The sequence below is a fragment of the Canis lupus genome, chromosome 2, assembly GCF_011100685.1.
Source record: "Canis lupus familiaris isolate Mischka breed German Shepherd chromosome 2, alternate assembly UU_Cfam_GSD_1.0, whole genome shotgun sequence".
Taxonomy (NCBI): Eukaryota; Metazoa; Chordata; class Mammalia; order Carnivora; family Canidae; genus Canis; species Canis lupus.
In genome coordinates, this window is record NC_049223.1 from 63,603,670 (window position 1) to 63,627,235 (window position 23,566).

The following is a 23,566-nucleotide window of genomic DNA, read 5'->3' on the forward strand; positions in this document are numbered from 1 at the left end:
CTGTGGGGAGCCCAATGCGGGATTTGATCCCAGGACCCCAGGATCATGCCCTGAGCCCAAGGCAGATGCCCAACTGCTGAGCCACCCAGGTGCCCCTTATTATTCTTGTTTAATTAAAAACCTCAATTGCTTTTGTGTTCCTCTGCAGTGACTCCCTTTTGCAAGTATGTCTGCAGGATTTATATCTGGAGTTGGGAGCGGTTGAGTCGTGTGATATATGCATTTAAAAATTTGACAGTTATCACCGAGCAATGCTCTAAAGAGGCTGTACCCAATTTACGTTCCCATCCGTGGTGTGTGAGGTGTTGCCCTCCCTCCAGGGGAAGGACACCAGTGAGGAGACTCGGCCCTGGGGTTGGGCAGCCTGGAATGAATCTTCCTTCTGCCCTCTCATTGCTGCAGGACCTTGGGAAAGTTGTTTAACCAAGCCCTTCCGGCCTCTGCTCATTTGAAAACAGGGTTAGAAGTCACACCTCTATGGGCGCTTGACAGGATGAGCACTGGGTGTTATTCTGTATGTTGGCAAATTGAACACCAATAAAAAATAAATTTATAAAAAAATTTAAAAATAAATAAATAAAAAGAAGTCGCACCTCTATCACGAAGCGGTTATACACTAGGTGATGAGACGCATACACACATTATCAGTGCCTTGCACACGGCGAGAGCCGAACATGTGTCCCCTCCTGTACTGAGCCTACTGCTGCCCTGACCTTACAGCCCTTTACCCTTATCATTCGGGTGTTTGCCCAGCTGCCCCCGGTCAGCTCCTACATTTCTTTGCCCCCCCCGCTTTGCTGGCTGCGGGGGCCTGCTCTACTCATGCGGGCTCATCGCCAGCCAGAAGGGCTGGGGACCTGATGGCCAGCCTGTCGCAGCAACCTTGGACCCGTGTCCAGTGGGGGTGGGGGTGAGAGCCCCCACGTCCCTCACCTCTTGGTCAAGGGAACTCTGGGGGCCCCCTCTGCCTCATCCCCCCCCCCCCCACTGCCCCAGTGGCCTTAGGCTCCAGGAGTCACCAGAGTCACAGGCTTCTCCCTTCACTTGTCCCTCTAGGGCCCCAAGCCCACTGCTCCCAAGGGCCCCTCCTGAATCAGCTACTTGTACCCAAACGTGTGTCTCGGGGTCTGCTTCTGGGGATTCCAAGTTAGGATAAATTTTAAGTCTTGCCAACTTTTTTTTTTTTAAATAATGTTTTATTTTTATTTAGTTATGAGGGGGATTGGCCTTCTTTTCATGTTACTGGCCAAATACCTTGCTCTTCTCTGCTATCAGCCTGTTCTTGTACTTTGCTCATGTATCTGTTGGGCTGTTTGTCTTTTCCTTATTGATTTGTAAAGGGCTCTTTGTAAATAATAAAAATTAGCCCTTTGTCTATTATGTGGTGCTGCTTCCCACATCGTTGCTTAGCTTCTGACTTTGTTTAGGACTCATTTGTTTCTTTCTTTTCTTTTCTCTCCTTCTCTCTCTCTCTCTCTCTCTGGCCATATAGATGTTTGAAATTTTAATGTAATCAACAAGAAGCTCGGATTTAAAATCACTATTTCTTTCCACTCATTTACTGCTTTGGTTTTGGTTTTTCCCATAAAAGAGGCAAATATGATAGATGGCACACGCGGGCAAGAAGAAGCCTTATCTATATACAGATGATTTCATAAAGAAATACATGTAATTATAAATTCTAATAAAATTATGGATAATATGTTACACACACAGAGTAAAACTCTAGCATTAATTTCTAATCTCTCCCCTGTGAAAATGATCCATGTGTGTAGAATTCTGTGTTCTAGGTGGATTTCTTTCTTTGGTGGGGGGGGGGCGTGGATTTCTCTCATTTTATAAACCAACTTTACAACACCAACACCCTTCTCTGTGGTCCAGGCTGGCCGAGGCAGAAGTCACTTCCTGCACGTAACACCCATTGCAGAGAATTCTTGATTTCTCTGTGTGCAACTTTACTATATACTGACAATTATAACTCCATTTTAAAGTTCCATCAATCTCTCTTCTTTTTATTTTATTTTATTTTTTAAAAAAGATTTTATTTATTTATTCATGAGAGACACAGAGAGAGGCAGAGACACAGGCAGAGGGAGAAGCAGCCGGTAGGGAGCCCGATGTGGGACTCGATCCCAGGACCCCAGGATCATACCCTGAGCCAAAGGTGGACGCTCAACCACTGAGCCACCCAGGTGTCCCTATCTCATGTATTTTTAAAAAGATTTTATGTGCAGCCTTGCTGCACTTGCTGTGAGTTAGCTGTGTCTAGGGGTTTGGCTAGACGACCGGGCTGGGGAGAAGGCTTTGCCTTCTTGGGTGGTGTGCAACCTGGGCAGTAGGCAAACGGATGCATTGTGCAGCTTCAGGTGGAAATCTCTGTGGTGGTTCAGGCATGGATTCTCGGACGTTGCCCCTGTTGTGTTAAGTGCTTCCTTGGCTGCAGACAGTGGTGGTAGTGGTTGGGGTGGGCCGGGGCGGGGGGGGTGTGCTCTTTAACCGTTTCACACCCACCGTAGTGGCTGTAACACAAGCTCATTGGTGGTGCGAGTGGAGGCTCCCGACATTTTTTCTCCTCTTCTCTAGGTCACCAAATGAGAGCAAGAAATGTGAAATCATTTCTTTCTGTTTTTGTCTGTTTGGTTGTTTGGTAGGCTCCACACCCAGAGCGGATCCCAACATGGGGCTTGAACTCATGACCTTGAGATCAAGACTTGAACTGAGATCGAGGGTTGGACGCTTAACCAACCAAGCCACCCAGGCGCCCTCAGAGATGGCCTCTTTTCCTCAGAGATGGCCAGCCCATTCCCATCTCAGGGCATGTCTGCTTGCTCTTTTCCTGCCACGTTATTCAGTCTCTGCTCCTCCGTTCTGCCCTGCCCACCCCCCTGAAGAAACCACTTCTCCCAACATGGCACTGTTACCTCCATGTTGTTACTATTTATGGGAAGCACTGATCCCCACCTGGAGTTGTTTATGGGTTGACTTCCTTGTTGCAATCTTCCTGCTAGAATGTCCCCTCCCTGAAGGCAGGGTCTGTGTCTGGGATCCCTAGCATCTGACTGACAGAGTAGGTACCCCGAGTGATCTCCGACATGATTCTTCCTCGAGGAGGGATCCAGGCTGCTCAGGGGTGAGAACAGGGACTGGTCTCTCTGCCAGCGGCCTCCTGGCTCCTCACTGGCTCTGTGGTCATGGTGCCCACGGAATGGATGTCTCCCCGCTTTCAGAGAGGACGGAGCACTTGGCTCAGACTCTGTCCGGGGCATCCCTTATGTTTAAAGTCCCCCAACAGGATGTGACTCTCCCTGTCACGTCAAGTGGAGCTTGGGGTCTCCTCTAGAAGAACCAGAGAGCCATTGAGAGAGGAGACCAGAGCCTAAGATGCTGCTGTCAGGTGGAGGGATAGAGCGGTGCAGGGAAAGCCATCTCTGCCTTGGTAAGGGCCCCAGAAATCCCAAGAAGAAGGCATAAATGCCTTGCAGTTACCAGCGAACTTTCCAGTGGTTGGGTGTGCAGACACAGGACAAGGAGATGGCCTGCATCACTCATGGAAAACCAGTTCGAGATTATAATACGTGATTTCAAAGGCAGCACAGAGAAGTTAAGTGCCCTGTGTCCTCAGCCTCTCCCTCTGCATTTCTTCGTCTTTCTCTGCCTCCGTGTCTGTCTGTCCGTCTCAGTCCCTCTTCAGTGCTCTGTGTATGTGTTCAGATGCCTGTATCTCTTCCTCTGCGCTCTTTTTACGGTGCATGTGTGAACGGACGGTTTAGCATGTGAGCTCATCGGCAGTCATTTGAACGGATTCCATAAAAACTTTCTGAAGCCAAATCAAATGAAAAGCAACCCATAAACCGAGCAGAACAAAAGGGCTCTTTGGACTTGAAAAGGTTAGAGAAGACTGCAGGGGCCGCACACACCGTTCGATCACGTTCGAAGCTGGGGTTTTAATTTAGTTTTCCTCTTTCCCCCGTAGAAGTTCCTCACTGCTCAGCTGCTAATGCATTTCCAACTGAAATTTTGTAAATTATATTGGGAAACATTCTCAGCTAGAATAGATTGTGCAAGCTCTCATAATGGCTTCCCGCTGCTGCTTCTGGCAATCTGGGCTCTTCGGGAGTGCTGCGTGTGGATGCAGGTCCTTAAGAACCTTCTGCGTCGTAGCCTCGTGGCCTGCAGCTCTGCGCTCTCAATGCGGGCTGGGAGCAGACCAGACTTTACAGCAGCCCGAAAAGCTGGGCCTTGGCATGTTCCCTGCCATCTTGCAAGGGCATCCCCTGGACCCTTCTTGTTCATCTTGAGTAAAATCACTTTCCCCCCAAGTCTACGAAAGGATGTGACTTTTCTCAAGTATAGTTCACTCTGACCATGCTGGTTCTTTGGCTTTAAAATTGCCTACAAAACGAAATCTCTCGTTTTTCCAGCCAGGTACGTAAGGCTATCCAAAATTTGGATCCCGATCCATTTTCCTAACAGTTATTCCTCCTCGTCAATAAACTCTATCTCGTCAATTTCTTTCCTCTCTCTGCTTACACCTAGACTACAGCCCATCCTTCACCTGGACAGGTGTGCAGCTTCCCACCTGTCCCACTGTTTGACCCCTGTCCCACCTCAGTCCCTATACACATGCATGTGCGTGTACACACACACACACACGCTTTACCTTCAGAATAAAACCCAACCCCTTCCTACAGCCTGCCAAGCCCTCCTCTAGCTGCTTTCCTCGAACACATAAGCTCATTTCCACACCCTACTCCCACCCATCGCACCCAAGGCCTAATATTTGCTGTTTCCTCTGCCTGGAACCCTCTTCCCTTTGACAGTGCAAGGCTGGCAACTTTAATTCATTCAAATTCAAATGTCATCTCAAGCGGTCGATCGTGTCTATCTGACTTATGCTACTAAAATATTTATTAATTGTTTTGTTGTCTGTCTCTGCATGGCAAAGTGCTCCCCCCCCCCAGATTTAGCCTTCTCCTCTCCCTTTTAGTAATGAAACCCACAGTTTTATCTGGGCAGAGGGCCATCCAGCTGGAGACTACATTTCCCAGCATCCCTTGCAGCTAGACACATCCACGTGACTAAGATCAGCCCAATGGGATGTGAACAAGAATGACCTCTGCAACCTTCAGGTCAGGCCCTTCAAGGTCCCTGCCTGCCCTGCCCTTCCCTCTCTTCCGCTCTTACCATGCTGGGGGCTGGCAGAGCTGCTAGAGGGAACCAGGGCCCCCCATAATTTTTGGAGCAAAGCCAACCACCTCCACCCATACCCCAAAACTGCCTGCTGACTTGGACTTTCAGTGAGAGAAATAAACCTGTCTTTTTTTTTTTTTTTAAGATTTTATTTATTTACTCATGAGAGACATATATATAGAGAGAGAGAGGCAGAGACACAGGCAGAGGGAGAAGCAGGCTCCATGCAGGGAGAATGATGCGGGACTCGATCCCAGGACCCTGGGGATCAAGACCTGAGCTGAAGGCAGATGCCCAACCACTGAACCACCCAGGTTCCCCTAAACCTGTCTTGTTAAAGCCATTGTTGCTTGGTTTCTATTATGCAGCTGAGCCAGTGTATGAACTGAAATACACCACTAAGCTGTCAGCCCCAAAAGGACAGGGATCTGTGTCCCCTGCACGAGGACCAGTGACTGGCACATAGCAGGCCCCAAATAAGTATTTGGTGGCTGAAGTTGTGAGATGAAGGTGGGAACAGGGAAGTTTCTGTGGGCTCAGGAATGGCAGAGAGTAAGGCAGCAAACTGAAGGTAAGCGTTCCTCTGCGTTAACCAGCCACCTGAACTTGGATGTCTGTGGTTGGGATGGGGGTGCCCTGGATTGGGGGCCAGGAGGCTTATCTGGGCACTGCTGTCTCCCCAGCCTGGGCTTTACCGAAGACAACGTGGCAGCTCAGAGAGGTTCAGCAACAGGCTCAAGGCCACACAGCCAGGAAGAGGTGGAGTGGGGAGGGCCAGGGCCTTGTACTAGCTGGCTCAGAAGACCATCCTCTTGGAGAAGAGGAACAGCAAGTTCCGGGAGGCTGGGAACCACTCCCCTGATCTCTGACAGCATGGATTAGTTTTGAACTGGACATGACTGGAATCACACAGCACACACTCTTTCCGTGTCTGGCTGCTTTTGCTCCCTGCAAAGCTTAGGAGCCTCATCACCGTCGCAGCGTGTGGTTGCGGGTCTCCTGTTCTCACGGCTGCATAGTATTTCCCAGTGGGAGTGTACCAAGGGCCGTTCAGCTGGGTATGGCCGATGGGCATGTGGGCACTTCCAGAGGTGCTTCTGTGATTACAAACCTCCCGGGGCACGTCTTTCCGGGGGATACACGTACATTCATTCCTGGGGGATGTCTACCTAGGAGGGATGTGCCAAGTGTCTCGCAGGCAATCTCTCACTGTGTTCCCACAGGGGCCCTATGAGCTGGTACAATTATTAGCCTAATTTTACAGTTGAGTGAGTTTAAGCTTGAAGTGATACTCCCGAGGTCCCCCAGGTGGAAGGCAGCAGAGCATATAGAAGCCCCGTTCTCTGACTTCAGAGCCCCAGCCTTTAACCACTGCCTTGTACTACAACATTCTATGCCTCTGCCTCTTCATCGATGAGCTTAAGAAACCCCAAACAAGGCGCCTGGGTGGCTCAGCAGTTGAGCGTCTGCCTTAGGCCCAGGGCGTGACCCTGGAGTCCTGGGATGGATTCCCACATCAGGCCCCCTGCATGGAGCCTGCTTCTCCCTCTGCCTGTGTCTCTGCCTTTCTGTCTGGGTCTCTCATGAATAAATAAATGCAATCTTAAAAAAGAAAGAAAGAAAGAAAGAAAGAAAGAAAGAAAGAAAGAAAGAAAGAAAGAAAGAAAGAAAGAAAGAAGAAAGAAAGAAAAAAGAAAGAAAGAAAGAAAGAAAGAAAGAAAAGAAAGAAAGAAAGAAGAAAGAAAGAAAGAAAGAAAGAAAGAAAGAAAGAAAGAAAGAACCCCAAACAGATAAATAAGGTCCACTTTGAAAGAGGTGGCATCATGGAGGGGGGCCGAGGGCAGAGACACTGGAGCAGGATTGTGTGGGTGTTGATCCCAGCTTCACCACTTACAGGACCCATGGGACTTGGACAAAGTGCTTTACTTTTCTGTCTCACAGTTTACTCCTCTGTAAATTAAGGGTGGTTGTGAGGATTCAATGACTTTAAACATGAGATTTAAAATAGCTAGAGCAGGGGTGCCTGGGTGGCTCAGTCAGTTAAGCACTTGTCTTTGGCTCAGGTTATGATCCCAGGGTCCTGAGATGGAGCCCCACGTTGGGCTCCCTGCTCAGCACAGAGTCTGCTTCTCCTTCTGCCTCTTTCTCCATTCATGTTCTCTCTCTCTCTCTGAAATAAATAGGTAGAATCTTTAAAAAAATAAATTAAAATAGCCAGAGCATCCCCAGCATAAGCAAACACACAATAAATATTAGCAGTTAGTGATACTGTGGACCGAGTAACACCATGCGGTTACAACGCAAAATAGCCCTAAAAGCAGGTTTCACTTTGTGTGCTTTGCACCTGATTATTCTCCTGTGCACGGAGGGGAGCTCCGTGGTCTTTGAATTCAAGATGCCCATTTTACAGAGGGGAAAGCTGAAGCAACAGAAGGGGAAACCCTTCCTCCAGGCCACACAGCCAGCTCTTGGAAGGGCGGGAGCTCCTGACCACCAACTGCCGTGTGCGTAGTATGAAGGGAAGCTCCCCATTCATTGCTTGTGCTCCACTGGAAAAGCTTTTACGTCAACAGCAGCACTTTGCAACCCTCGCTTCCCCTTCCACCTGCTGATCTTGATCATTCTTTAAAGTCTGATTGTCAAGAGAAGGCTTCCAGCGAGGGTGAGCAATACATTCTGGTTTCCTTTGGATTTTTCTCCATGTCAGCCTGTGAATCTCACTTCACTCTAGGGCAGTTGGTCCCAGATCCCAGATCACTGGCTGGCTGTCGTGCTCAGTGCCCCCAGATTAGTCTTCCCATGAGCCTGTGTGGTTCATTGAGATGCCTCCATGCAGTTGCAGAACAGGAATCCAAGACTTCAAACGAAGCAGTTATTTTCCCCAAAAGAGGCATAGGCTACCTTTTCAGAGGAAAGTGGACAAAAATGCAAGTGGACGAAAATGCAAATAAGCTCCAGAGATAGGCAGATAGACATACAAGTGTCTGGAGTTGGCATGGCATTCACCCGATTACCACTAGCTCACAGGTTGAACATCAGATGATACTCACACCAAACCGATGGGAATAATCATATGTGTCAATGCAAACACACACACACACACACACGTGCACACACACTCAGATGCCCATTTCGTTCACCACCATCCTCAAGCTACACATTAGGGACAGTCGGTAAATATTTGTCAGATGGCTGAGAACACGGATGCTTGATATGTTTGGGACTGTGTCATGGTCCACTGGAAAAGGCAGCAGAATTAGAATCAGATGGATCTGACTCTGAGTCTCGATTCTACTGATTTAAAGGAGTTTGAACATAAATGCCAACAGGAAACTAGGTAATATAGGGAGACTAGATCATTGGAAATGGGTCCGCCTCTCTCTCTCTAAATGGGGTGGCCTCCACTCATTTCCAGGGTCTGCTGCCAAATAGCAAATCTGGATTTTTTTGCAGGGGGGGGAGGAGAAGAGGGTCAAGTTTTCTGATTTTTAAAGGATGGGAGCTAATAAAAAACCCAAACCAAACCAGACAAAAAATACTGTTTGTGCCAAATAAAACAGAACCCAGGCCTGTGCTGGGTTCCCAGGACCCTAGATTTGCAACCTCTGGCTTTTGAGTTATGGACACTTGGGCACAATTGTGTCTCCCCATGCCTCAGTTTCTTCAGCTGTAAAGTGAGGAGGCTGCTCCTTGCCTTGGATTTCTCTCCAAGAGCCGTGAGGCATGCATGTGAGTGCATGTGTCAGGAATTATTACTCTGTGCTGCCCGGGGCTGCAGTTTACTTTCTGTAGGAAGCAATGCAATACTCTCACATTTTCCAAATATGTTTGAAAATTGTTGTTTTTCCCACAAAGTCAGTTTATACCATATATATATAGTACCAATATAAATATAAATATAAATACAAATATATATATATCCCCCCCCCTCCTTTTCTACCTTTCAGTAGAAACATGGAGAATAATGTTAGGCAGAATATATATCCATGACTTCCAAGAGTTGTTTTGCTGAAGAAACACTGCTCTGAATGTCAAGCAAATCCACTCAGTTGCTGAATAAAAGAAATGTATTTTTAGTGGGGTCCAGCCTCCTGGTCAGGTGTGGCAGGAGCAGACGTGTCGGCAGACCTATCGGTCAGGATTCAATCAGAGAACCAGACGCCACCAGGAGACCATTTGTTCCTGGGATTTGAATGCAGATACAGGGGAGCTGGTTAAGCCATCCCCGGAAGGCTGCTTTCCCATGTCGGATGCTGGGATTTGTCCTCAGGGCAGCAGTGGGGCAGGATGATGGACATAAAGCGGGGAGAACCAGAACAAGCATGAGTTTGAGTCCAGGACAGACAGCAATCTGTGTCGGCTCTTATCTCTGATCTCGGTGGTGTGGGGTCCTATAGAAGCTGGGACTCCCATAGAGTCCGAGATGCTGGTGCCTCCAGCCTGGGGAGCTCCACACACGTGACAGTGTGCATGTGTGAGCTGCCCCGTGACTGCTGCCCCCTTCTGCCCTCCGCATGTCCCACGTAGGCCTCCCCGGTGGCCACTCTCACCAGAACTCCACAGGGAAAGGGGTTCTGGGGAGAGGCTTAGCCCAGCAACATCAGCACCTCGCAGAGCCAGCACAGCAGATGAGGTGGGATTAAATTATGCCGAGCAAAAAAGAAGTTTTCTTCCTGGTGATGGCACCGGAAGCTTGGTGTCTCATGCCCCCAGCTTGCTTGTTCTAATGGCTGCAGTTGGGTTTGGGCCAGGTGGCCCCATACGACAGGTCTCCAGATAGGCGCAGGCACCAAGCAGAGTGGGATGGGGGTGGGCTGAAGGCTTCTACAGTGCTATGATCTGAATACTTTTGTCCCCTCAAACTCACATGTTTAAACTCTAACACTTAAATAAATAAATAAATAAATAAATACATACATACATACATACATACATAAAAATAAACTCTAACGCTTGATGTGATGGTATCAGGAGGTCAGGCCTTTGGGAGGCTCTTAGGCCAGGAGAGCCCTCATGAATGATTAGTCCCCTTATAAAAGAGGCCCCACAGAGCCTCCAAGCCCTTCCACCATGTGAGGACACAGCCAAAAGTCTGTAACCCGGAAGAGGCTTCTCACCAGAACCTGACCATGTGGATACCTTGGTCTTAGACCTCCTGCCTTCAGAACCGCAGAAGCTAAATGTCTGCTATTTAGAAGTCACCCGTCTGTGGGATTTTGTCATAGAAACCTGAACAGAGTAGGATATACAGTAACCCGTCAGTCCAGAGCCTCTGGGGAGCTCAGAAGGGAAGAGGCATGGCTCCTGCCCCGGCGGGGTGCGGTGGGGGGAGGTGACACAGGAAGGAGAGCATTGCTCAAAGGGACAGCTAGGGTGTCTGATCACTCCCCATGGGCTTCGAGTAGCATCACAAAGAGGTCTTGATGAATGGGGACATATGGGGGGGGCAAACTCTCTAGAAAGACCTCAAAGGAAGGTTTTGGGGGTGACTTGTTCATACACGTACCATTCACTTCCTGACAGTGTGTCAGGCCCAAGGGCGGTGGGGTAGTGACAGTGTCTGAAACTTGGTCACCACCTCAAAAAGCTGGTAGTGTGTGTGAGAGAGAGAGAAAGACCAAATCATGGTTGACAGACAATAGCCTGTTTCAGAGATAAGGATCAGTGGACTTTAAAAAATTGAACAAATAGAACAAAACAAAGTCACCTTTGTAAGGCATTTTGTATAAATCCCCTCCTTCTCAGAACTCGCCGTGGTCACTGCCCCCCAGTGTCCAGCCTCCCTCGCCTCCTCCACGTCCCCATGGGGCTGAGCTGCCGGAAGGGCCACATGCGTGCCCACCGGCTACCTGCTGGGCCCCCCACGCTCCCCTTCTCTCTGAGGAACTTGAATCAAGAGGCACTGAGAGCCCCGAGGAAGGGAGGAAGTTGGGCGTTAGCTGTGGGGCTTAAAGTAAAAAGCTGGCAAATGGGGGAGACAGGCTGTGAGAGCAAGTGGCCGCCTTGGGCCGTGCTCAGGCTGAGGCGTGATGGGAGGAAGTACACACGGTTGGGGCCACAGCGACTCCTCGAAAGGGAAGCCCCATTCTCAGCCCTCCCGCCTCAGACATAAACCAGCCTCGGGGCACTCTGACCCCATGAGGTAGCTCTTTGCAGAGGCCTCCAGATCCCCGGGCCCTGGACCATTCCCACCTCACCTCACCCTTTTTTCTTGGCTGAGAGAATTCCCGTTACCTGAGCAACAGCTCCTGGCCTGGAACAAGGCCACGCTTCTTCTTCGCTCTTTCCCCCATCAACCCCGTCAAAAGAGGACGGTCCGGATCCTCCTCTTTCTAGTCAGCAGGGACTCCGTCAAGTCCAGCACTGCGGCCAACGTGAGCCGGTGTGCGGGGGAGCCTGGACGCAAACCCCGGCCTCAGGCCCAAACCCTCCACCCTTCTTCTCTACCAACTTCCCCCCAGGGCTTGGCAAGCTTAGACTCTAGGCGGGCAGAGGGTGCGGAGGAGATGCCCGGAGAGCAGACCCCCAGGGCTCGTGAGATGCCAGGAGCTGCAACCCCTCCTGCCGTCTGCTTCCAGGAGGCGGGTAGACTTCCGGTTCAGGGGCGGGTGTAAAGCGGGCCCCGGGGGACTCCCAGGTTGAGGTGACGGTTCTGGAGTGATGGTCCGAGCGCTTGGTTCGTGCCCCACTCTTGGGCGTCCTTCCAGGGCCCAGGAAGACACTGGCTCCTCGCACCGGCCGGGGGGCTGTGGAGAAAGCGTGACGCTTCAGTGAGAGAGCTCTGTGGTCAGAGTGGTTCTGGAGGATGCAGAAAAGCAAGGGCCCAGGGGAAAGGTTCATGCCCTTAATATCTCCCTCCTGGGACTTCAGTAAGGAATGAATCTTTAAGAAAAAGAAAAACAAATTCTGTGCGTGAAAAGATGTCCGGGGCTGGGGCAGTGTGGTGTTGGGGGTGGTGGGGGCGTCTGGTCTGTAAAATGAGGCCTGTGAGCCCGTGTCTGCACAGGCACTCCCCAGGTAAGTGGCAGGCTAGCACCCAGAGGGCGGCAGCTAGCACCCAGAAGGGCGGCCTCCCACCCGTGTGCCTCCCTCATCCCTCTGCTCTGTCCCTGCTCAGGAAGACGGCCTCAGGCTCCTCAGACCTGGGGCTGCCGCCTGAACTGAACCCAGATGCACAGCCCACAGGGCCCCTCACAAGGCCGCAGCCTCCCCGACCACGTCAGGCCCTAAGGGTCCGCCTGCTTCGCCGGGATCCAGCCCTGCTGGCAGCATTTCTGGTATTTATTTATTTATTTATTTATTTAGTTAGTTAGTTAGTTAGTTAGTTTTGAGAGACACAGAGAGGCAGAGACCCAGGCAGAGGGAGAAGCAGGCTCCATGCAGGGAGCCCGACGTGGGACTCGATCCCAGGACCTCAGGATCACCACCTGAGCCAAAGGCAGATGCTCAACTGCTGAGCCACCCAGGTGTCCCAGCATTTCTGGTATTTATTTTTTTATTTTATTTTTTAGCTTTTACATTTTTAAATTAAGTTTTAATCGTAATACAGGTTAGTCAACACACAGTGTAATGTTAGTTTCAAAAAATATGGAACGCTGCAAGAATTTGCATCATGTCATGGCCCCTGTGCAAGCATTTCTGGTCTTTAAACCCACCAAATACTTCCTGCCTCGGGGCCTTCCCACCTACCCTTCCCTTGGCCTGGGGGCTGGATGGCTCCCTCCACAAAGCTACAGACTGGGTGGCTTACACTATAGAAATGTATTTCCTCACAGCTCTGGAGGCTGGAAGTCCGGGATCAAGTGTTGGCAGGTGTGGTTTCTCGTGGGGCCTCTCTCCTTGACTTGCAGATGGCCACCTTCTCGCTGTGTCCTCTGTGTGTGCACATCTCTCATGTCTCTTTGGGTGTCCAAACTCCTTCCTCTTATAAGGACACCAGTCAGATTGGATTAGGGCCCATCCTCACCCTCATTTTCACTTTATCCCCTCTTTAAAGGGCCTACCTTCAAATATGGTCACATTCTGAGGTACTGGGGGACAAGGCTTCCACATGAATTTAGGGGGAGACACCACTCAGCCCATCACATCACCCCTCAAGTGTCTTCTGGAATGTTTTATTTTCCAAGAGTATCTCCAGTGCCTCCCCACAGACGTGCTGGCTGCTCATGGTGGGGCTCTATCCATCTGGGGGATGGAGAGGGAGCCTTTCCTTTGCCCAAAGCACTGTCTGCTCCTAGAGCCACACACCCCTGGGCCGGGTCTGCCCAGAGGGGACATCGGTCACACAGGCAGGTGGGAGCTCTCCTTGCCCTTACCCTGGACCTCCATCCCCTTTACCTTCTCTCCTTATCACCCTGTCTTGTTTAGTGCAACAGCCTGTCATGGTGTTTGACGTTTTGCTTTGTGTTTGGCTTTTGACCTCTCCCCCCTCTAGGGGGGCCCTTGCCTTTTTCAGGGTCGCATCTTTGGCCCCTAGTGCAGAGCCTGACGCAGGAGTAAATCTTCACAGGAAGAAGGAAAGTGCTTTCCTGCCCCTTCCGCACGCTTCCTGGCAGATTCTGGGCCCGGCTCCCTTTGGCTCCCAGGTCTGATGAGCTCATCCAGGAGGCAAGGGAGAAAGAAGTAAGAGGCTTTCGAAGGTGTGAGGAAGGAGGCGAGTTCACCAGAGGTCAGACAGCTGCTGGCCGGCCTGAACCCCGGCAGGCAGCGGGTGGAAATGCTGAGCGAATCGGAAAAACCGTCTGGAGCCTAGAGGAGGAGCTGAGTGAGCCTTGGAGACACATAAGGTGCACTTTCGGGGGAGAAGGAAAGCAAGTCAAAGAGCCCACAGTCTGCATAAAACTGCCAGCGGAGGCAGAACCAGCCTCCGATTGGTGGGAGGCAGCGAGGCCCAGACGAGCGAGGCGCGTCTCTGGGAGGACAGCCCATAATACCTGCAAGGCCGGCCCATAAATCACTCCCGAGGCTGGCATGTTGCAGAAGACATTACCCTCTGAGGAAAATCGTTTCCTGACCCATTGGCTCATCTATTTCAGGGTGTTGTTTTTGGAATAATTGCAGGCATATAACTTGCAAGAGCATCATTTGGATGTTTTTCTTGAGGCGCGGTGAAAACCTGAGTCTCCCAGATGCCTGTTCCAGCTAAGGATTGCCCGGCCGGGTCACTGCCCAGACGAACATTTTTGAGATTTCCTTTTCTTGGCTCAGTGGGCCATTGTAAATCCAGGGTAATATTTTTCCTCGCAGGTGAACGTATTCACATTTGGGGTTGGTGTTAGGCCACACAGAGTCCAACGAAACGGCCTATTGTTCGGAGTCGGAAGGCAAAGGCACCAAAGCCCTGACATTCTTTTATTTATTTATTTATAGAGTTAATTAATTAATTCAAGAGAGAGCATGAGCAGGGAGGAGAGGGCAAACAGGCTCCCCGCTGAGCAGGGAGCCCGATGCGAGACTCAATCCCAGGACCCCGAGATCACAACCTGAGCCAAAGGCAGACGCTCAACCACTGAGCCACCCAGGTGCCCCCAGTCCTGACATTGTTATTAGAGGTTCTATGAATGGAGCACAACAATTAAGTTTCTTTTGTTCTTGCTCCGTGGGGCCCACAATTGTGAATCTATAACTTGCTGTACGGATTCCAACTTATTAATCATTTGAAAGCAAAATTCTATGTAATGATTGAAATCGAAAATGAGGATTTGATAAAGGGAAGTGTCACCTGACACCATCTTCTTCCCCGGTGGATGCCAAGTGGCAGATTCTTGAGTTGCCCCCGACCCCAGAGTGGGTGGTGGGGAGCCGAGGTGTGGGCCAGACCTAGGGAAGGCTGGAATGTTCCTGGGTGAGGGTGTCATCCCTGCCCCATGCACAGGTGTGGACCAGGCCTAGTGGGTCCAGGCAAGACCTTCGGTTTGGCCATGGTGGTGTTGGCGGCTGCCTCCTGGGTTTCCTGCCTGGTTTGCTGCCAGAACTAGGAGGCTGAGCTGGGAAGGGTTCAGCTTTTCGGGCCAGACCTCATCGTGAGAATTCTAAGTTCTCACACCTGGGCAACACTTTTGGATTCAGGAACTGTTTTACAACCACGGACCCATTTAACCTCACAGTGTTCATGGGAGGTGACAGGACTGGATTTATTATCCCCATTAGGTAGGTAGCAAACTGAGGAGCAGAAAGAAAAAGTGACCTGGCCAGATTACAGAGCAAGGACTCCAGTGAGGTCTCCTGACCTGTAGAGCAGTGAGCCCCCATCCCCCAATCACACTCTACTCTGTGCCAGGTTGGGCCCCTCCAGGGCGTCCAGGACTTGGGGCACAATGTCCAGGGCTAGGTCCTGGGAAGAGAAAAGGATCTACTTCTCTTTCCAACAGGATTGTGCAGTGGAGAAAATCTCAACCCTAGTGGTTTGGGGAAGGGAGTATAACTTGGTTTTTGTTTTAATTACTAAAATAAAAATTTTTAAATGGGGTCTATGCCCAACATGAGGATCAAACTCACAACACTGAGAGCAAGAGTCTTGGGCCACTCGCTATTTACAGGAAACCAGAAATGAATCACACTCCTATCTGCTGATCGGGCGAGTCTGGATCTTGGCCATTTGTGACTTGTTGGATGCTGTGTTTCAAGGCACAACCTTGGTGGTGTGGGAGGAAGGGTTTGTCCAAGGGGACATAATTTGGGGGCACAACGCCCCCTGTCTTAGTCCTCCTCAGCCTCTCCATGATTACTGTCTGCCCTCAATGCCCACGTTGTGACCCCAGATCCCTTGTCCATGCTGCTGGGACAGTGGTCTGGACTCTTAAGCCACCTTGAGAAGACCAGGAGTTCTCTTATTTTCAACTGATTCCATCATCCTTTGCTTCAGAAGGACGCTGCCACATCCACGTTGACACAGGGTGCTGCGGCTCAGAGACTGTCCCCAGGATTTAAGTATCGAAGGCAAAGGCCAGGGCTGGGTGCAGGAGACCTGGGTCCTAGCTCTGTCGCTGAGGTCCTGGGAGACCAGCACAGACTCTATAATTGCTCAGCACCTTGGTCTCCCTCCCTTTTATTTATTTATTTATTTATTTATTTATTTATTTGGTCTCCCTCCCTTTTAAAGTTGGACTCATGGCTCTGGTGCTCTTCCAGGCAAGGGTGACTGGGAGGCTGGTGTAGGAGCATGAGGAAGGGTTGGTGATGATGCTGGCTCTGGAAGGAGTGTCATTGTGATCCTAGAGCTAGGTGGCCTGAGTTTGAGATTCCAGCTCCTTCGCTTACTGACCTGCTTCAGTTTCCCCATCTGCAAGACGGCGATTAAAAAAATCCTGCCGGGATCCCTGGGTGGTGCAGCGGTTTGGTGCCTGCCTTTGGCCCAGGGTGCGATCCTGGAGACCCGGGATTGAATCCCACGTCGGGCTCCTGGTGCATGGAGCCTGCTTCTCCCTCTGCCTATGTCTCTGCCTCTCTCTCTCTCTCTCTCTCTCTCTGTGACTTTCATAAATAAATTTTAAAAAATAATAAAAATAAAAATAAAAAAATAAAAAAAATCCTGCCATAATAAAAATCTTTAGAAAAAAAAGGGGGGGGGGGGTAGCCCCGGTGGCGCAGTGGTTTAGTGCTGCCTGCAGCCCAGGGCGTGATCCTGGAGACCCTGGATCAAGTCCCACGTCGGCTCCCTGCATGGAGCCTGCTTCTCCCTCCGCCTGTGTCTCTTCCTCTCATTCTCTCTCTGTGTCTCTATGAATAAATAAATAAAAATCTTTAAAAAAAAATCCTGCCTGCTTCATGGTATTACCACGAGTATTAGCCAAGTTGGTTTTAGTAAAGCAGCCAGCCTAGTGCCTGTAAGTAGTCAGCAAAAGGCAAGAGCACCGTTTCCTCGCTCCCCTTTGCAGCTGACAGCATCCCTATGGCATTGGGCAGAGGGCTTGCCTTCCTGGAGAGCCTTGCTCTGCCCTGAGTCCACATGGCTCTGGGATGTGGCCTGGTGGAGGGTCAGAGCCAACAGGCTGGTCAGGATTGGCTGGAAGACAGGTTGAGAAATAATGACCAACACAGAAGCTTTCTGGAGATTTTCTTGAGGGTTCTTGGTCTTTTTGCTAACTTCCATGGTGACAGTGCCAAAATCAAGTTCAATAAGAGAAAATGTTACGGTGTTGGGGAAGGGAATGGATTTTGATGCCCTCTCTCTAGCTGTGCGGCTTGGGGAAATTCGTTTAACCTTGCTGATTCTCAGTTTCTGTATCTACAAAGTGTGGGTAGTGGTCCTTCCCTTTCAAGATTCTTGTGAGAATTATCTGAGACGATCTAAGTAAATAACATAGCCTCTTTGTCTCAGATTAAACATGGCCACAACATTTTGTAATTAAGTTTTTATTTTAATTTCAGTTTGGTTAACATAACAGTGTAATATTAGTTTCAGGTGTGCAATATAGTGACTCAACACTTCCATACAAAACCCAGTGCTCTTGACAAGTGCCCCCTTCACCCCCATCCCTTCACCCACCTCCCTTCCTATAACCGTGTTTGTTCTCTATAGTTAAGAGTGTTTCTTGTCCTCTCTCTCACTCTCTGTTTTGTTGCTTAAATTCCACATATGAGTGAAATCATATGTATTTGTCTTTCTCCGACTGACTTAGTTTGCTTAGCATTATATTCTCTAGCTCCATCCATGTCATGGCAAGATCTCATTCTTCTTTAGGGCTGAGTAATATATATATATATATACCACCTCTTCTTCATCGATTCATCTAACAATGGACACTTGGGCTGCTTGCATGATTTGGCTACTGTTGATAATGTTGCTATAAACATAAGGGTACATGTATTCCTTTGAATTAGTGTTTTTGTATTTTAGGGGTACATATCTGATAGTGGAATTCCTGGATCATAGGGTAGTTCTATTTTTAATTTTTTCCCCACAACATTCCATTTATACACAGAACTAAATAGACAAGCACAGTCACTAATGCGGTTAGAAGTTGGCATCCTGGGAAAAGGAAGGAACAGGTGGGGAACTAGGGTGTCATTAAAAAATACAGGTCCCCCCAAACTGGGGTGCCTGGGGGGAACTTGGTCTGCTTCAACCCAAGAGGAATCAGAAGATCAAAAGCGTTTTGGGAAAGCCAGAACCGTCAGGGATAGAGAGAGGAAGAAGGCCCAGGGGATGAGGGGGCTGTTTGGCAACTGGGGTGAAGAGATTGCCCTCCCCTTGCTGGGATCCCCCCAGCCCCTCCAGTCTAACAGGAAGGGGGCAGCTGCAACCCCCATGGGCAGGTCTGGAGGGGGTTCACAAAGGCTTGCCCTCCAGAGAGATGATGGCACTGCCCCCCAGTTTCTCTGCCAGGGTGCAGTGGACCTTGACCTCCTCATAGCAGATTGCTTAAAATTCATGCATGATCCAGGTCCTCTTTTTCTTGATGGCATCCTTGGATCTGGCATAAATCATTTTGCTCTTAAGGAGTGCAGACTCAGGTGCCCAGAAGATAAACACCAGGTCCTCCTTCTTGCTCTCCTTGGTCTCATAGGTTGCATCATAGAGGGCATAGCGGCAGTCCTTGTCTGGTAGCATCTTGACAAAGGTGGCGTAGAGGTCGTCTACAGTCCGGCCCACATCACCTACCAGGATCTCCTTGCCCTCCTCGAGGATAATGTCCTTCTTGTCCTCGCTCAGGCAGAAAAGTACTGCCTTCTTACGCTTCTTCACCTCCTCTGGTGTTGAGGACTTAGGCACCTTCATGTCATTGAACATTTTGATGACACCGTCAGAAACCACCACGCCAGAGGCCATGTTTCTGGAAGTGAAAGGGAGGTAGCAAAAAGGGTCAGAAGAGATGAGAGCCACTGCAGCTGCTGCCAGGATCCGACTGAATCTATTTTTAATTTTTTGAGGAATCTCCACACTGATTTCCGGAGTGGCTGCACCAGTTTGCATTCCCACCAACAGTGCAAGAGGGTTTCCCTTTCGCCAACACCTGTTTGTTATATTTTTGATTTTAGCTATTCTGACAGATGTGAGGTGATATATCACTGTACTTTTTTTCTTTAAATTTATTTATGATAGTCACACAGAGAGAGAGAGAGAGGCAGAGACACAGGCAGAGGGAGAAGCAGGCTTCATGCACCGGGAGCCCGATGTGGGATTCGATCCCGGGTCTCCAGGATCGCGCCCTGGGCCAAAGGCAGGCGCTAAACCGCTGTGCCACCCAGGGATCCCTATCACTGTACTTTTTTTTTTTTTTCACTGTACTTTTGATTTGTATTTCCATAAAGATCACTGATGTTTAACATCTTTTCATGTGCCTGTTGGCCATATGGATGTCTTCTTTGAAGAAATGTCTGTTCATGTTTTCTGCCCATTTTTAAAATTGGATTATTTGTTTCTTGGGTGTGGATTTGTATCAGTTCTTTATATACTTTGGATACTAACCCTTTATCAGAGATGTCATTGGCAAGTATCTTCTCCCATTCTGTAGGTTGCCTTTTAGTTTTGTTGATTGTTTTCTTTGCTGAGGAGAAGCTTTTCATTTTAAAGTAGTTCTATTAGTTTATTTTTCCTTTTATTTCCCTTCCCTCAAGAAACAGATCTAGAAAAATGTTACTATGGCTGATGTCAGAGAAGTTATGCCTGTGTGCTTTTCTAGGATTTTTATGGTTTTGGGTTTCACATTTAGGTCTTTAATCCATTTTGAGTTTGTTTTTGTGTGTGGTGTAAGAAAATGGTCCAATGTCTTTCTTTTATATGTGGCTGCCCAGTTTTCCTAGCACCATTTGTTGAAGGAACAGTCTTTTTCTCATTCTGTATTCATTCTTTATTTGTCAAAGATTATTGACCATGCAGTTGTGGGTCCATCTCTGGGTTTTCTATTCTCTTCCATTGATCTGTGTGTCTGTTTTTGTGTCAGTATCATAGAGTCTTGATCACTACAGCTTTGTAATATAGCTTGAAGTCTGGAATTCTGAGGAGTCCAGTTTTGCTTTTTTTTTTTCCTCAGGATTGCTTTGGCTATTTGGGATCTTCTGTGGTCCCATACAAACTTGAGGATTGTTTGTTCTAGTTCTGTGAAAAATGTTGTTGGTATTTGGAGAGGGATTACATTGAATGTGTAGATTGCTTTGGGTGATGTAGACATTTTAGCAATATTTGTTCTTCCAATCTATGATCATGGAATGTCTTTGTGTCATTTCACTTTCTTTCACCAATATTTTATAGGTTTCAGAGTACAGGTGTTTCACCTCTTTGGCTAAGTTTATTCCTAGGTGCATTATTTTTGGTGCAGTTATAAATGGGATTGTTTTCTTAATTTCTCTTTCTGCTGTTTTGTTATTAGTTTATAGAAATGCAATAGATTTCTGTACATTGGTTTTGTGTCCTGAGACTTTACTGAATTCATTTATCAGTTCTAGTAGTTTTTTGGTGGGGTCTGTGGGGTTTTCTATATATAGTATCATGTCATCTGCAAATAATGAGAGTTTAACTTCTTCCTTACCAATTCGAATGCCTTTTATTTCTTTTTCTTATCTGATCACTGTGGCTAGAACTTCCAGTACTATGGTGAATAAAAGTGGTGAGAGTGGACATCCTAGTCTTGTTCCTGACCATAGGGAACAAGCTTTCAGTTTTCCCTCATTGAATATGATGCTGGCTGTGGTTTTTCACATAAGGCTTTTATTATGTTGATATGTGAATGATTCTTTAAATGTAACATTGGATTCGGCTTGCTAGTATTTTGTTTATCAGAGAATTGACCTATGGTTCACTTTTTAAAGTTTTTTTTTTTTTTTTTTATTTATGATAGTCACACACAGAGAGAGAGAGAGAGGCGGAGACACAGGCAGAGGGAGAAGCAGGCTCCATGCACCGGGAGCCCGATGTGGGATTCGATCCCGGGTCTCCAGGATCGCGCCCTGGGCCAAAGGCAGGTGCTAAACCGCTGCGCCACCCAGGGATCCCCCTATGGTTCACTTTTTGATGCTGTCTTTATCTGGTTTGGTATCAGGGTAATGCTGGCCTCATAGAGTGAATTGGATGTTTTCCTTCCTTTTCTATTTTTCAGGATTATTTTGAGAAGAAGAAGAGTTGTTACCTCTTCTTTAAATGTTTGATAGAATTCCCCTGTGGAGCCATTTGGTCCTGGACTTTTGTTTGTTGGGAGATTTTTGATTATTGATTCCATTTCCTTGCTGATTATCAGTCTGTTCAAATTTCCCATCTCTCCCTTACTCAGTTTTGGTAGTTTGTATGTTTCTAGGAATGTATCCATTTCTTCCAGGTTGTCCAATTTGTTGGCATATACTTTTTCATAATATTGTCACAATTGGTTGTATTTCTGCGGGGTTGGTTGTTATTCCTCCTCTCTTGTTTGTGATTTTGTTTATTTGAGTCCTTTCTCTTTTTTTCTTGAGTCTAGCTAGAGGTTTATCAATTTTGTTGATTTTTTTTTTTTTTCAGAGAACTGGCTCCTGGTTTCATTGATCTGTTCTATTGCTTTTTAAGTTTCTATATTATTTATTTCTGCTCTAATCTTTATCATTTCTTTCCTTCTGCTGGTTTTGGATTCTGTCTGTTGTTCTTTTTCTAGCTCCTTTAGGTATAAGGTTAGGTATAAGGCTTATTTGAGATTTTTCTTGCTCCTCAAGGTAAATAGGGCCACAACATTTTGCTACTCTTTCTATAGAGGAAGACTCTATTTCCTGACCTCTGAATGAGGCCTGGCCTTGCCACTGGCCTTGCCCAGTGCAACACAGCAGAAGGGACATTGCAGACTTTGGAAGCTCGGCCTTATGGGGCAGTGCAGCTTCTGCGTTGGCCCTCCTGGAAGCTGCCCTGAGCCCACTAGGTCAGGAAGCTGGTCTAGGCTCCTGCAGGAAGAGAGGCCACACAGAGGGCCACCAAAGTGCCAAGCCAAACACCCCTGCACAGCTCCTTGTCCCGTGAATGAGCACACCCTGGGACTCTCCAGCCCAGGGGAACTTCCAGCTGAAATAAATAAGAACTGCCTAGCCAACTTAGAGAATTGTGAGAAACAATACGTCGTTGTTGCTTTGTCATCAAGTTTTGGGATGGTTTGTTAATGTAGCAAAGGCTGCCCCAAATGGTCCACAGTATAGACTGGTTGAATTGAATAATAGTAGAGGTGAGCACAGTCCTGTGGAAAATAGAGCCTGTGCTTTTAAACCCAAGCTGCTAATATCATTATTGTCCACACTGATTGGTTCTCATAAGAAAATAAAGTAACACAATGGAATAATCATTATTGGTTGATGGCTTCTTATTTCCCTCTCTCCTGGGAGAAAGACCACAGTCAGGTGGAAAGCTTCGACAGGCCAAAGGAACAGTAACTTTCTTTGTGCACAAACCTTTAAAATCTCTATCTTTTCATGTCTGCAGTAACTGCGTCGCCTCATTTGGCCACCTGGGATGGTGCCACAACTCCTATTAATATTGCCGTACGTGGCAGCATTGCGCTCCAGTGCCACGCTCTCGGCTGCCTGTGTGGGGCACAGAGCCTATTTTTAGTGTTTTACATCTATAATTATGTATGTTTCACTGCCTCTCAAATGCATATTTGTTCTGGGGAGAGGTTACGGTTATGTAATCTAGGTTATTTTTGATAGGGCAAATGTGTTATACCAACCTGCTAAGTCTCTTTCAACCAGAGAAAAATGTCCAGCTGTTTCTCCCTCACTCAGACTCCCATGGAATCAGGGGTGAATTTAAAAATATTGAAGTCCTAATAAATCAGAATAAAACCAGCCATTACATCAACTGATATGTATGAGGTGGATATTAGTCTCGCTTGTAAGGACTAGTTCAGTCTATGACTCAATTTGTGATTTTTACAAACTAAAGTTCCCTTCAAGGAAACTAATCTACTGGGAATAATGCTGGTCTTAACAGGATGATATCAACCTTGCTGACTGCTTGGATCAATTTCCCAAGGTGTCACGCATTTGGCTAAAACGTTTCCCCAATGGTGGTTTCTAACCCAAAAGGAAGGACCAGCAAAGCCAAGGCTAAGTGGGTGGGCCCCAGGGAGGGAGATCTGGAGCCAGGACTCACAGATGGAGCAGGTGACCTGGGGGGCGGGCACCACTGCGGCAGACCAGAAGGAGTCTAGGCAGCACCCCCAGAGCTTGGAGCTGCAGATGTCTACGCAGGTAGATGGGTGGAGGTTAAGGTATCAAAGCAGCTGGAAGCAAGAAGCAAGCAGCTATGGATAATCAGGCCAGCAAAATATACCCCCCAAAAGTTAATTTTGCTTGGGCAAATGCATATCATTTTAAAAATGATTTATTTATTTACTTAAAATTATAATTAACATACTATGTCATATTAGTTTCTTTTTTGGGGGGGTACAGTATACTTTATTGATAGTAATGACAAGGTAGTGCT

General features: G+C 48.1%; 1 protein-coding gene across 1 annotated transcript; it reads right to left on the reverse strand.

Annotated features, from left to right (window-relative positions):
* Positions 1 to 18,553: 18,553 nt before the first annotated feature.
* Positions 18,554 to 18,961, reverse strand: LOC100687971 (cofilin-1-like). The gene has a single exon (XM_038529635.1). The coding sequence runs from the start codon at positions 18,959 to 18,961 to the stop codon at positions 18,554 to 18,556; it is 408 nt and encodes a 135-aa protein (XP_038385563.1).
* Between the last annotated feature and the right edge of the window lie 4,605 nt (positions 18,962 to 23,566).